The following is a 14,896-nucleotide window of genomic DNA, read 5'->3' as shown; positions in this document are numbered from 1 at the left end:
TAAAAATACATGCAGGCAGTACGTGTTACACGTCATTTCAGAAGCGCAAGGTCACTGGATCTCACGCGACAATCAAACCGTGCACGGGCTTTCAGACGGTGGCGTCACCGTCAGCTGATCGGGGCGAGTAGCGTCTGCTGCGCAGGCATCTGCAGGAGACTGTACAGCAGTGGATCGCCCGGGCGTCGGTCACCCTGCGCTGCTTCGGCCCATCCGTATGGGGTGCAGATCTGATCATTTGAGCAGGTCGTGAATATTTCGGATACCGAGGAAGGTACGTCAAAAGCAGGAAACGCTGCACTTCAACAACTGGAAGTACGCAGGCATAAACAAAACCATAAGTAGATATTGTACTGTGGAGAACTAAAAACGGCAGGTAAATCGACGCCCTGTTTCCTTAAAGAAATACCAATAACGATGTTTACAACTGTTGCGTTAAATATGTCAGTGGTGGGACGCGCTACTATTTATAATAAAGTATTCTACGTACGTATGTCATGTTTTCTGCATTTTCTACACGAATGTCCAGGTAATGGCCTTTCTGGGAGTTAAATTAATGTACTGTCCCTGGCGGTAGTGCGTTTTCGATTAGGCTGGTTAATCAGAAACGAAAGTAAGTTTAAGACGGTAAAGCAGGACGTAGCCTGTGCTGTAACTCATTGCTCTTATCGGCGTCGTCTTTGTCAATCACTGGACGTCGACTCGCAACAGGTCATTTGCTACAATGGCACGAGCTGCCCTGTGGCGCACCTCGTTTCTGATCAGGTATTCGAGCATGCACAGGCCGTGAAAGCACCGCGGTTTGTTTGAGGGGGCAAGTCAACGGCATGGCCCATCGCGGTTTCACTTCTGTCGGTCGACTTTTAAACGTCTGCGTGCGTCCCAGGTCTTTCGCCTTTCGGAGGACAACCTGTAAGCTGGGAGGATGGCGTCTGGCTCGGCGATGGTGAACGGAGACGTCACGCACTCCCACGGGACCGCCGGGTCAGGCACATCCCACGTGGAGGAGACCCTTCAACAAATGAACGTTCTGATCAAGGAGAACACGGAACTGAAAGGTGGGTCTATCAGTGTGACCCATGTGTGTGTGCGCGCACACACACACACACACACACACACACACACACACACACTCCACAACGTAGTATGAGCTTCTCTCTGGTTGAACCACAGAAGCCCTCAAGCAGACCAACATGTTGATGAAGGAGCGATTTGAGGGTCTGTCTGTCTGGAAGGAAAAGCAGAAGGAGGAGCGAGGCCTCTTGGAGAAGAATCTCCATGAGGCCCTGATGAGAGTGCGTGCACTGGACACGGAGAACCAACAGCTCAAGAAACAAGTCTTGGAACTGGAGGAAGGAGACGAGGTGAGTCACAATCATTTCTAATCATTTCTGATCGTCTCCATCCCGTTATTGAAACATCGGCACACGTGTTCTTGGTGTGCAGATTACATTGCATTAAGGTACAAAGCACTACAGATCTAAAAACCATTAGAGAATTAAAACCCTCTGAGGATGAGCATGGAGCTGATAGAAAAGACTTAACAGCAGCAACCTGAACCTTTTGAATGGCGTTTGGCGTGTTGGGCGTTGTGTACAGGTTGGAGGAGGTAGTATGCAGGCCAAGCTGGAGGCTCTGAGGAGCCAGATCACCCACCTGCAGGTGGAGAAGAGCGAACTGTTGGCCATGAACTCTGAACTGCAGCTGAAGATGGGCCCGTCGCCAGAAGACTCCTTCATCGAGATCCGCATCGCGGTAAAGCCACAAGCGCACAGACACGCCCGTCTGAAGAACAGCAATAAAATGTCTCACTGTTGATACCCTCACTCACATTGGTATTTGTGCACCACAAGCATTGTGACTCCTGTGTGTTCTAGCAGGAGAGTGAGATGAACGTGACCAAAGGTGTTCCTGTGGGTCCAGAGGATCACTCTGCACGCAGCACGTAGGTTGAATTCAGTCTTCAGCGCTGCCCTCAGGCCTGGAGACCTGCCCTGCAGGGGTCTATGCTTTCACCGCTCTGACACACGCGGTTGAATTTGTCCGGTAATTCATGCGCTCAGTTAAGTGTATTAGAACAGAGAACATTCACAAAGCTGAAGCATGTATGCACGGTGTGGGCTTTCCAGGCTGGCACAGAGCACCAGGCCTGTGAAGGCAACTGTTCTCAGCGTTCAGCAGATCTTTCGGCACCGTTAACCAGCTTGTATGATGGCAACACAGTGCATCTGAGCCGTGTGTGTGCACGTGCGTTCACAGGGGTCAGCCAGACATGGTGGCATCTCGGCTGGAGTCTGAGGAGCTGACTGTGAGTCAGCTTCTGCAGTCTCTCAGGAAGGAGGTTCAGTTGAAGGAGCAACTGTGCCTCCAGCTTCAGACTGCACAGACCAGGTAGACATGTACACCGACAGCCACCACCGTATCAACATACACACACCCACACACTCGTAACCATGGGAACACAGTGATTGGCCTGCTGAACTTGTATGAGTATTAAGATCAGTGAGACTGTGCCTGGCCTCCATAGTGAAACTATGGAGGCAGTAGGCTTTATTTATTCATATCATCTCTTACATCAGCCTGAGACCTGAAAGTAAGAATAACCGAAAGGTTGTGTCACAGTTGAATTTTGCCTCTTTGTCACTGTATAAAAAAATAAGTCAAATAATATAATTTTGAATACATCATATACCAATGGGCAACACATCAAATCGTGGCCCATAACAGCATACGTTCCTAAATATACAGTAGTTGCAGAAACAGGGATTACATATATGACTACATGTATGCATCATTACATGTATGACTGGCTGAAGAACAAAACAGAAATCATGTGAAGCCGAAAGATTGGGTTGAACACTAGAAGAGGTTGGTCTAGGGATGTCCACATGACGCTGTTGTTACATTCTGTCCACTGTTACTCTGGGAGAAGTACTAGCATTATTAGCTGATTGAAAAAAAGACGAACTTGGAAAATGTTATTTATTACACAAGTTATTAATTAGCCCACTGTATGGAAACACTAAATGGGAAAATTCTACTGTTAAATTTATTGGACTATGTGCAGGGAAGACTGATGGTTTTTGTCATAATCTATGGATGCACATTCGCTCGTAGAGTCGCAGAACTAGAGCTAAGAAAGCCAGTCACGGATGCTGGATCCCAGACGTCTGTGGCCTGTACACCTACAGCACCGGAGCCTGCTGTGGACAGTCAGAGCAGGGTCCCTCACGAAGACCCAGCCAAGGTTCCCACCACCCCAGCAAAGGGGACACCTCACACATGAAACACCTTATCTACTTGTGGATCTGCTGCTGGTGATGATGAAGATGTATGTGTAGATATATATATATATGTGTGTGTGTGTGTGTGTGTGTGTGTGTTCCAGTCGGCCTCTGAGGTGGAGAATCTGAAGGGGCAGATGATAAGTTTGTTTAACGAGTTACAGAAAGCTCAGAGTAAACTGGATGAGGCGGAGAACATGAAGAGGAACCTACAAGAGAGGTGCGCCATGCTAAACCGTCCCCCTGACTGCATGACCGTCGTTACAGTAAACAAAAACGACATGTATGACAAGTCGCCGGCAGAAATGTCTCACCTGCTACGGCACAACTCTCCCACATGTTAGGTTAGGCCAATTATTAATCAAGCAAGTAAAGTTTATTTATTTAGCATTTATTCCACACAAAAGTCACAAAGTGCTTTACAAAGTGAGTTCACAGAGATAACAAACAAAACAAGTTAAAAATGTTTAAAATGACAAATACAATAATAATAACAGTACAAGAACATAAAACAGAATACAGACCTGGAGCACTAGGTTTACTCAAATACCTGTTTAGAAATATACTTCTTCAACTGCAAATCTCATACACAGTCGCATTCCATCATTTTGGAGCAGTATCCTCAAATGCTCAATCTCCATGAGTCTTTAAACGAGTAAACGGAACATGTAAAAGACCTGGATCACCAGATCTAAGGGAGTCAGCTGATGCATGTAGACGGAGAAGGTAAGACACTTTGACGGGAGCCTGACCATGCAAAGCTCTAAAGGTGATGGTGAGAATCTTAAATTTAGTGAAGGGATTTTAATAAATGGGTAATATGGGATCATCTATTTGCCATAATAAGTAGTCTTGCTGCTGGGTTCTGAATTGCTTGCAAATGATTCAGAGCAGATCTATTAAGTGGAAAGAAAAAAAAGAAGAAAGTCAGCCCACAGTAATGACATCTCCAGCTCTCCACTTGAGACTACAGACCTCAACTTGCTAATGCTGCAGAAATGAAAAAAGCGAGATTTAGTGAAACTCTACACTCTATATGAGTGTTATTTAACGTGTCTGGATGGGCATGATCCCTGTGCGAATGGCGTGTGGCCCTGTGTGCAGGTGTAAGGACCTGGAGCAGGACGTGGGCACACTGAGGACCCAGCTGGGCGAGAGGCAGCAGGTGAAGGCTGAGAACGACCGCCTGAAGGTACAGCTGGAGAGCATGCAGGCAGCCAACAGGCTGGAGCAGAGAAAAACACAGGAGGAGAGGTCAGACCCACACCCCTCCGTCTCTTCTCCACATCCCTTTAACGCAACCAGCACTGCTTTCCACTGCTTTTGTATATTCATGCTTTTAACCATTTATAAACTTAATTTTACCGCTAAATCAAATTGAGGACAGTCTCTCCAACGGCTAAGATGGCTGTTTTTACCGTCCAGTTTCAGAATTCACACATCAGCATCAAAATGTGCATTAATGGCAACGTGACTGTGTAACACCTGACTGCACCATCATGTACATTCATCATTAATACATTTGACCCCTGAATGTGAACCACACTGCAGTGATCAGTCCAAGCTCTACTGCGGAGACCCTGACGTGCGACCAGAGTGATAACTCGTGCCTCCTCTCTCTCTCCCCATTTTTCTTGCTCCTGTCAGGAATAATCTGACACATCTGAAGGATGCTTACACCAAGCTGTTTGAAGATTATAATGAACTCAAGGATGAGAATAAGAAAAGAGAGGTGACCATCCACACTTACGTTCTCTTTGTGGAATAAATAATGCAAACTAACTAACTATATATGAAATGCAGATAGGAAATGGTTCCTGTCTCTTTCAACAAACTTTGCTCTTCACTGTAAGAGCCCTGGCTAATTTAAGAGTGATCACTGCTATCATTTATCATAACATATAACAGCAGTCCCTCAAGATGAAACTTGCTTTTGAGTTCTGTAAGGGGGGGGGCATATCCCAACATGTCTTTCTTCTTAGTGCCTCAGGAGTTTTTTTTTTTTTTTGTACATATATGGGTACATAAGCAAATTAAATAAAACAAAATAAATTTGAGTATGAAAATTTGGAATTTTGTAGGACATAAGCCCAAAACAACTGGGTTTAAACTAGCATAGTGTCTGCATTGTTTTAATGTACAAAATACACATTTTATATGTTTTTTTTTTTTTTCAGGGTAGTGTATCACACGAGGAGTACAGTGAGCTCCAGGCCAGAACTGCTGCAGCAGAGCAGGCACTGGCAGACAAACAGAAGAAGATAGACGAGATGAGGCAAGAGCTCTTCCAAAAGGAACAAGAGCTGGAGACCATCTCTGTCTTTAAGGCCCAGGTACTACACGGGCGATATGTCGTGACTGGTGTTGATCTGTGTTGTTGGTTAGGAGGCTTATGTATGTGTGGGTGGGTGTGTGTAGGCAGAGGTGTATTCCTCAGATTTCTACGCAGAGCGAGCTGCCCGGGAGAAGATTCATGAGGAAAAGGAGCGTCTCGCTGCTCAGCTGGAGTTCGTCAGGAAGCAGAACTGCCAGCTGCAGGAAGAGATGGAGTCACTGGGCAGGTGGAGCCTTTTGTCTGTGTGTGTGTGTGCGTGTGTGATGTCATCCCCTACACCCCCACTTGAATAACACACCTGTTGTGTTCACAACGCAGGCAGTCCATGAATGAGATGCAGAGAAGACATGTGTCACTTGGGGCTAACGCAAGCGGCTCCTCCCCTCCGCAGGGAGGGAGAGGTAAACCACTACTGCTCCTCTCCACACACATGCACACGCTTAAAGGCAGATCTAAGGTGTTTCTGAGAGACGCTTGAATTTTCCACGCTCCAGGCCAGATTTCTTTATTTCACATCTGAACCACAACCAGGCAGTTCAGTAGTTATTTTATATCATGCAATATTTAAAGTTGTATAGCATAGATCAAACTTATGTTTCTACAATACATGTACTATTAACTAAGTTTTCTTTCTGTTGCTTGTAATGTTAAGAACTAATTCAGCAAATATGTTGAGTGGCCCTGAGTGGCTTCTGCAGTGGTAGCTCAATGATTAAGGTACTTGATTGGATGGTTCCTGGTTCAAGCCCCACCACTGCCAAGTTGCCACTGTTGGGGCCCCATAGCAAAAGCCCTTAACTCTCAATTGCTCAAATTGTACTCAGTCATAATTGTAAGTCGCTTTGGATAAAAGTGTCAGCTAAATGCCACAAATGTAAAATGTTCTGCAATGTATGTTTAGATTTTTCCTCCAATTTTATATTATAGGATACAAATCTTTAAAAAGCCGTTTTAGCCTTTATGTATAATAAAACACTTCTGTTAGCTTAGACTAAATTGTAAAAGCCAATGCCAAAGTGAAAGCATGAAGGCTCTAGGAAAACTCACTCTCTCCCACAGGTGACTGGCAGCACCAGGTGAACATTCCAGAGCATGCATGTCCCAAATGTCGGGAAGTCCTGCCTGATCTGGACACACTGCAGATCCACATCATGGACTGCATCATCTGAGCCAGTTGCCAGGAAACGAGAACAGCCAATGTGGATTCCGGCTTACAAGTATTCACTCAGTTTGGAGTACATGCTGGTCAGATCTGAGGACGCACTTAATACAATATAGAAATATAATGTAATCTGTCTAGAAGCTTCTACACATTTCTACATTTATTATAATAATGCTCCGCAGGTCTAATTAGTGTCATTAGCATTAGGGCAATTATTGTTAGGTAAAAGGAACAGAAGATACCATTATATTGTGGTAAATTTGCAAAGGTAGAAAATAAATGTCATATGCTTTTATATTTAATGAAGTGGGTTTGTTTAACTTCATAAATGCAGACAGATCCTTGCTTTGGAGAATTTAGATAGAAATGAAATCCACTGGTGTTTACATTAACAAACACTAGCTAGCCATTTAGTGCTGAAGTGAATACAGGCACCTCTGGTATGAAGGTCAGATAAAGCTTTAAAAGATGATTTTCTTGGTGCGTTTTTGTTTGTTTTTTAAACAAGGCACTTTACAGCAGTTCTGTGTTTTCAGAATATTTTAGGCAGGGTGTGGACCTGCCTAGCTAACAATAATGCTCAGTTGGTTGTTTTTGGGAGTTCATTACACCAATGTTGCTGTGGTATACATGTAACCTTTAATATGTAAATTCTGGGGAAAAAAAAAAACAGAAAAATTAAAATATTCTCAATCATTACACGCCTTGTGAAACCTTTCAAAATGTCTGACTTAACAGGTTCCGGCAGAATAGTAATCCACTTTTGCTGTTAAATACACACAGCAGGTAGTAAGGGGGGGAAAAACAAGAATGTTTCTATTAAACGCTGCTGGCCTCACTCGTGATGTGACTCAATATGTTAGAAAAGAAAAACAAAGGACATGACCAAAGGAACGGGGCAGCAAACAACGACCGTATTCACCATCTGATGTGTAGCAGAGCTGTGGTTAGGTTTGTGAACAGAAAGAAAAGCTTGAGCTGTGTTTTTGATGGGTATGTTAAGTTTCTCATACAATGTTAGCAAAGTTCATACTCTTCTGAAAGTTTGTGATCATTTGTGTCCGAGTGACCTCTTTGCTGCTGCATCTTTGTGTTTTGTGACCCGGTAGCTTGCCCTCTCTCCCAGAAGTCTACATTTTAATATACATTTTGTTGAATCGGCGTGCCCGTGCCATGTCGTCATGTCAGGTGTCCCAGCCACAGGTCCATGTGTGCTGCCATGTAAGAATCAGATGGCTACGTTACACTGGAAAGTCTGGCCCTTCTTTTATCTCATCTGTCAGAGATGGTACATCCACACCTCTCATCTGTATAAAAGGTCTGTTTCTACCTAGCTAAATACCACCAACATGGCTATGTGCTTAATTTAAAAAGCAAAACGATTTATTTAAATGACTGTCGTTTATTAAGTTTACAAATACAGTAACAAATTTTGTTTTATTGGAGCGCAAAGCGCAGTTTTATATGAAGCTTTAACAGCCTATACTTAGTGCAAAACATACAGTTAAATGCTGCCAATGATTCCCTACATATTTTTGTTTGGTTGTCATTTTTATCCAACTTTTTTTTTTCTTGTATAATGTTAAATAGTATGTGGAAAAACCACTGAACTGAAGTCACTGGATGACCTAGAGACACAACATTGCAAAACAAGATATCAGATAGTAGTACAAAACAAAATAACTTAATGACAGGTCAGTAGCATTAAGTAAACATATTGTTCTGGTTTTTTTTTTCCACAGGAAATTTAAATGGAAAATAAAACATGTAACTGTTGTTTCATTCAAATTAATGCTTACGGGTTGGTGTGCGCACTTATGCATCAAGTACTTTGTGCCCAATGTAGCATGCAAGTTTTGTTTGGTGTTTGTTTATCCGCCCAGGAAGGTGAACAAGTTTATTATCTGAATGTTAGGTTGAGCATCGAATGGCAATTTCACATATCGGCACTTTTGCTAAACATTTTAAACAGGAAGGCAAAGGAATAAACAAATTTTAAAAAAAAGGCAAAAGGCAGAAAAACAACAACAACAAAAAAATGGTGTTGGAGCATAATGCATGTTTGAATTCAGTAACTTCTCCCAACTGTTGAAGTAAACCAGGGACATGGTTTCTAACCAATGAATCCCTATATATATTGATTGATTGCATATTCTGCACTGCAGCAACTAAATCGCTACGGTAAACAAGGTGCTCATTTTATGGAATGAGAGCAAATTACAAATGTCAAATTGGGAAATGGCACTCAAATGGTAGCTTTATACATTTCAATTAAACGTACAATAAATGGGGACTAAGAACTCTGATTTCAAGAATTTTGATTTGTTCACACAGTTTGAACTAACCAAACTAGTTTTCTAGACTTACAAGTAAAGCACTGAGCACAAAGTAAATAGTTAAAACAATAGTTTTGTTATTAAATATTGAAAGCACAATATATACCCACTCACAGACAGTAAACAGTTGATAATCTATTTTGTATAATTGGCTTAACGTGAACTTTTCTTGTACCAGAGGTTTAGATGCTAAGCGCTAAGTAAAAACATTTGTAATCTAACAGTCCTCATCAGCGATCAGTAGTTAAGATGACAAGGTGGAGTTCCACTAGGTTCACTGCTCTACAGTTTGCACTTGTAACATACGAAGTCCGACACCAACAGCTCGCGTCACCCTAAGGATTTCTACAGATGCTTAAATCAGGAGTTTTCTGCTCTATGTTAATTTGACTGGTGCACAGACACACATCCAGTAGACCAGTCTACTGCTACAGCTTTAACTGCATCCCAGGACTCAAACTAAACTAGGCGCACACAGCGTTTGGTTTTTGTTCCCCCTTCCCCCGGTCCTCTGTCTACACAGAGGACAGAAGACCACGGTGGAGACTGATCAGCTCTTTTTTCTTTATATTGCCTGTGGCAGGACGTGACGGATACTAAACAATCGAGAGAAGAATCTTCTGATCTGTATGAAAACGGAAAGGCAGTGTGCAAAAAAAAATGTGCACAGTAAAAAGAACTACAGGAGATGCAGGGCAGAGCGAATAAAGGGAAAAGAAGGCACTGGTAGATGAGCTGGGGACCTGCAGGGCAGCAGCGCCGTTTCCAAAGCCCTTGCAGAGCAGTGCGGCAGTCTTGTGTCGGTGCAGGGCAACCTAAAGCTCCGGCCCCCCAGTGCAGCTACTGAGCTGAACTTTGCAGTACAATAATAGCAGGATGTCAGTCACATCTATAGACATCCACAGTGCAACATGCATCCAGAGAAATACGTCATCCACTTCATCTGCACACCATAGCACACTACTGAATGTAGTCACAACCAGTGAGACTGCTTAATCATTCATCTCTACCCTCTTAAAAAAAAACAAACAAAACAAAAAAAACCTAATTTACATCTTCAAACCATTCAACATGCTCCCTCCACACACTTGCGGTCTCTTCCGACTTTCCTCATCCGACTGCCCCTAGCTGGCGTCTCAATCGCCAGCACAAGACTGCCGCCCACGCTTTGCTTCTGGCCGTGTGGCATCCTCGCAGAGATAGGGTGCTGTGGTTTTGCAGGGAGCCTCAGGACATAACTGGGGGTCTCAGCCATGGCCTTGGAGTGCCAGAAATGCACACAAATTGTTTGGGTTCCTCAGCCTGGGCACCAGACCGTGTGCAGCATGTTTGCTTACCTCCTGCCTTACTGTCTGGCTGTATGTCTTGCTGCCTCACAATATAATTAGCAAGCACCTCGTGGACTGGATTAATGTGCGAAGCAGAATGAATCGCGGTCTATAAACGTGGTGTAGCAACTGCTCGCATGCCGACTACGCAGCCAAAAATGGCAAGAACACCAGCAAACACATGGATGTACTGCAGACATCCTGGGCTCTACAGGAAGCAGCAAGGCCCCAAACAGTGCGGTGTCATGGCAAACAGCTCGCAGCCCTGCGTGACACCACCCAATTATCTCCCGCCTTTGCGTTTGTGCAGCTCGTGTACAAGTGTCCAAGCTTCAGAACAGTTTGCGACCTCTTCTTACAAACAGTAAAATGTTAGGTCTTCAAATCATTTCGGTTTCAACCAAAGGTAAGAAAAGGGAAAAAGAAAAAAAACAAAAACCAAAAGACCACAGACTCTTCCTAACAATACAGCAATGTCCTGTTCAGTTCACATGCCCGTAATCCACAGAGGCACCAAGCATCTCCCCAACCTCAGCATCCAACTACGCCTCCCCTACCTCAGCATCCAACTACAACTATGCCTCCCCTACCTCAGCATACAACTACACCTCTCTTGCCTCGGCATCCAGCTACAACTACACCTGCCCTGCCTCATCATCCAACTACAAAGCAAAAAAGAAAAAACGCAAGGCACTAGAAACTCCAGGCGGCTCACTGGGCCCCGAGGGAAGGGAAAACAGACAGACTATTCAAGTATGTTAATCGAAACAATTTTACATTCACATTTATCTAATACAAAGAAATTACAAAGGGAAAAAAGGTTAAAGTGTCTCCAATAAGTTCTATATAAGGTAATAGCTAGCCTTACTTCACCTTTAAACTAATAGCAACAATCCTCCCAAGTCTGTCCTTTTCTACCTTTGTTTTAAACTAATGTTGTCCAACAACATTTATAATAATCACAGTGTTTCAACATCAAAAACTGATGGGTAAATACAGGTCCATACAGAACTCTTTTTTTTTTTTCTTTTTTCCACACATACATACAATTGAAATCAACCTGTTTCTAAGAGGCCCCTAATGTGGTCATGATTATAAAAGCTGTTACATTAGTAATAGACAATAGAATTAAAGCTTTACTAGCCTTCAAGGCGGGATGCATGGAAGAACCAGCCTAACACCCCTGTTCAACTCAACCTCCATGTCACCTCCACCCGCCCCATCAACATCAACTGAAAATACTAGATACGGCATACCGGTAAACAGGAAAGAGATGAACGGAACACCACCTCTTTTTGTCTTTGAACACAGCGAGATGGGAAACTAATTTTTTTAGTCCTACGAGAGTAGGCAAAAAATACTGGGTGGTAAAAAAAAAAAAAGGAAGGTGGCTTTACACATGTCCGTTCCTTCTGTGGAGAGTGTGTGTGTGTGTGTGTGTGTGTGTGTGTGTGTGTGTGTGTGTGTGTGTGTGTGCGCGCTTGCATGCGTGCGTGCATGGCCTTAGCACACACCAAAATCCCCACTGCAATGTAACCAAATTTAAAATCATAACCAAATTAATAATAATAAGAAGAAAACAAACAAAGAAAACCAACAAAAAAAAAAAACAACAACACATTTTCTCTACCGAAGGCCACTTTCTGCATTTTAAATGGGCTTTGTTTCATTTAACTATTGTTATTGCATTACTACATGGCATCAGAGCAGATACTGGAGTGGCAGCAGGTTTGTAATGGAGAGATGGGGCGTGCTGTACAGCCATCAGGACGCGCTCTCATGTCCTCTCTTCCACTAGTAGTACTCACTAGGTTCCAGAGACCTCAACTGATCACGGAGGGTTATGAAAGAGAGTGAATCAGTCAACTGAGGGGCATGTCGATAGACTGGGAAGGGACAGGTTGACTTGCATTCCCTGTGAGGTCAGTAAGCTACATCCCAACACAGACCAACCCCTTGGTAAACCCTGCTACAGTCTGCTCTGAAGCAAACACTCAGGGCAGTCAGCCAAAGAAACTATGACTACATACATTTAAGAAGATTTTAACAAGAACATCTCTCACAACCTTCTTTGGCCACTTTACATTGCACTCTCTCACATTCACTCTCTCTCCATGCGATGGTTTGTTATTCACCCCCCCCCCCCCATGTCTGTCAGAATGCAGGAGTGATCAGAAGTCCCTAGGAGGGAGAAGCAAGTGTTTGTGTGTGTGTGGGTGTGTGTGTGTGTATATATATATATATATATAACCCCTGACCTCTCCTTAGACAAACTCTCACATTGGCTCTCCTCTCTCCAGTCTCTCTTAAACTCTTGTGCTAGCCCCTTTTAGAAGTCAGAGTCTGCACAGCTGCAAGACAGACCAACCCATGTACCCAAGCGCACGCTCAGGTCACTACTGGTCTGCACATCTCTGTCCTCCTCTCTCGCTGCACTCACCTCTAAGCACCCACCCCACCAGCCCAGACTCACGGACGCCTAGCACTGGCTAAGGCCGCCCCTACGTGGTCCTTAGGTTGGGCCCTCCCGGATTGCTGACTGACTTTTGCAAAGTGCTGAGGTGGAAGGCAGGCAGGGCGGCTGGATTCGGGGGGAACTGGCCCAGGGGCTGCGAGGCTGTCAGCAGACCCACCGCCTGGGTGTGCACAGCTGAGCCGCCAACCCATGGGCCACTGTAAGGCGTGGAGGGGTAGCCGTACTGAAGCGGAGGGCACAGGGATCCCTTACGAGGTGCCAGAGAGGTAGCGGGGGTGTTGGGCACAGACGTGTGGCTGCTCAGAGATGATGTGACGCTGGGACACAGCTGGCCTGGAGCGGAGAACTTCCGGCCTATGCTGGTAGGAGGGATCATCTAAGGAGGGAAATTACAAACATTAGTGTCACTGGTTTTGTCCTGACACAGAGACACACGCACACACACCACTATACCAGACTGAGACGCCTTGTACTGTCTTCTTGTGTGGACATTCAGCATTCTGCATTCAGCAGAACTAGAAGGCTACACTGCACCGTTTCCTCGTTTTTCGTGACCTAACACAAAACCCATGCACTGCAGCACTGATCTGACACACCTAATCCAGTTCATCAAGGCCTTCAGTAACACCTGGAGATCACAGCCAGATGTGCTGGAAGTATACGTTGCAGGGTGGTAGATCTCCAGTACTAAAACGTTGGGCATGTCATAGTCTCATATCATAGCTGTGGTAGTAGTAACGTCACAGTGTCTTACGTCACAGCTATGGTGGTAGTTATGTCACAGTCTCATATCATAGCTGTGGTGGGAGTTGCATCACAGTCTCTTACGTCAAAGCTGTGGCCCTGAGATGGGCCCTGCTGTTGGGGTTTGGATCCTCTCTTGCCATGGGACAGGTTCATGGCATCCCTGGCCCAGTTGTCCACCAACTTGTGCAGATCGTCTGTGAACGTGCCCTTGCGACTCTGTGGTGCTGTGGTGGGCGGTTGGGTTTGAGTCTGGCACTGGCCCAACCCAGGTCCACTCACTGTGTTGGTGCTGCTCGTCCCTGATGGAATAAGGAGAGAGGGAGAGAAGACAGAAAGAGTGTGAGTCGTTCGTGTGCATTCCATTGAAAATGTGCTGTACTAATAATCTGACCACACACACACACACACACACACACACACACACACACACACACACACACACACACACACACAATGTCCAGGTGTACATGTATATTTTCATATACATATCACTTCATATGTGTATGGTAATAGTCATGACCGAGAGGGGCCTTAGAGAGCACCTGGAAGTCCGCTCTGAGGCTAAAGGGGCATTTTTATCTCTCTGACTCCAGCCTGAAAAACAGGGCACGGTGAAAGAGTTATGACACCAGTGTCTACGTTTCCGTCAAAGCACAACCATGGAGTGTTACTCTACTCTTTGTTAGGCTTCAGAGTCACAGCTTCCATGGAAGGGCTGCTGCAGTGTTTTTTTATGACGTTAGGGGGCGCCAAAGAGCAATGAATGGCAATGGCTGTCATCAAGGGTTCACTGCATTAACCTTAAACTGATGACAAGTTTAAAATGGATCCTTGCAATTAAAATGGTATTCATTTAAATGTTTTGTTTCAGAAAACAAGGTTTTCCTCTGACAAGTCTGTCCACAAACACTAAGGTATTGCATCTAGATTAGCATTAGTGGTTCATTTTATATACATTTATGTATGTATGTATACAGAATGTGTGAAAATAGGATGAAAAGAATACTTAGGAACAGTCAATTAATATCCTGATAAAAGAAGTACTACATTCAATTATGGCACTCTGTCTCAAAACCTTTAGCTGTATGTACAAAAAGCCAACACTAATGTATTAATTATATTGATCATATGTGGTCATCAGAACAAGTACCTTGGCTTCCAAGACATGTCTGAGGATAACTATCACATGCAAGCCAACTGCCCTGTCTTATTGTCCATGTCAGTGAGT

General features: G+C 44.3%; 3 protein-coding genes across 37 annotated transcripts in view; 1 reads left to right on the top strand and 2 right to left on the bottom strand.

Moving 5' to 3' along the window:
* The window catches only part of ccdc3a (coiled-coil domain containing 3a), a 5,757-nt gene extending 5,733 nt beyond the window's left edge, over positions 1–24 (bottom strand). Inside the window, exon 1 of the mRNA XM_027020549.3 lies at positions 1–24. This exon is cut by the window's left edge and continues 1,212 nt beyond it. The gene's annotated coding sequence lies outside the window, so the exon portion shown is untranslated.
* A 105-nt stretch (positions 25–129) lies between these two features.
* On the top strand, positions 130–7,480 carry optn (optineurin). Of its 4 annotated transcripts, none has more exons than XM_027020547.3 (14): positions 130–274; positions 887–1,058; positions 1,174–1,364; positions 1,600–1,755; positions 1,878–1,945; positions 2,260–2,391; positions 3,118–3,247; positions 3,389–3,504; positions 4,389–4,538; positions 4,932–5,016; positions 5,462–5,617; positions 5,703–5,845; positions 5,938–6,020; positions 6,679–7,480. In XM_027020547.3, exons 2-14 carry the CDS (start codon positions 926–928, stop codon positions 6,786–6,788), a joined length of 1,653 nt encoding a protein of 550 aa, XP_026876348.2. In that variant the 5' UTR covers positions 130–274; positions 887–925; the 3' UTR covers positions 6,789–7,480. The 4 variants fall into 4 exon arrangements, with proteins under 4 accessions (XP_026876348.2, XP_026876349.2, XP_026876347.2 ...); XM_027020548.3 differs by having other exon boundaries at positions 218–376; positions 1,881–1,945; XM_027020546.3 differs by having other exon boundaries at positions 218–376.
* A 123-nt stretch (positions 7,481–7,603) lies between these two features.
* wnk1b (WNK lysine deficient protein kinase 1b) overlaps positions 7,604–14,896 on the bottom strand; it is a 79,385-nt gene continuing 72,092 nt past the window's right edge. For 25 of the 32 annotated variants that reach the window (XM_081723035.1, XM_081723036.1, XM_081723037.1 and 22 more), the window contains 2 exons: positions 13,750–13,967; positions 7,604–13,297 (listed from right to left, as the gene is read on the bottom strand). In XM_081723035.1, coding sequence (XP_081579161.1) covers positions 12,947–13,297; positions 13,750–13,967 — 569 coding nt within the window. In that variant the 3' untranslated portion in view covers positions 7,604–12,946. Of the gene's footprint in view, positions 13,298–13,749; positions 13,968–14,210; positions 14,263–14,896 lie in introns of all 32 variants that reach the window. The other 7 variants (XM_081723047.1, XM_081723048.1, XM_081723049.1 and 4 more) reach the window with 1 other exon arrangement.

This window comes from Electrophorus electricus, chromosome 11, assembly GCF_041902795.1.
Source record: "Electrophorus electricus isolate QZ-2024a chromosome 11, ASM4190279v1, whole genome shotgun sequence".
Lineage (NCBI taxonomy): Eukaryota > Metazoa > Chordata > Actinopteri > Gymnotiformes > Gymnotidae > Electrophorus > Electrophorus electricus.
The sequence above is the reverse complement of the archived record's forward strand: the minus strand, read 5'-3'. Positions and strand labels throughout refer to the sequence as shown.

Bases quoted from the DNA above. Each gene is read 5' to 3' on its own strand.
- optn (XM_027020547.3), top strand. From the start codon at position 926: ATGGCGTCTGGCTCGGCGATGGTGAACGGAGACGTCACGCACTCCCAC. The intron at 5,017-5,461 runs GTGACCATCCAC...TTTTTTTTTCAG, and splicing joins ATGAGAATAAGAAAAGAGAG to GGTAGTGTATCACACGAGGA. The intron at 6,021-6,678 runs GTAAACCACTAC...TCTCTCCCACAG, and splicing joins CCCTCCGCAGGGAGGGAGAG to GTGACTGGCAGCACCAGGTG.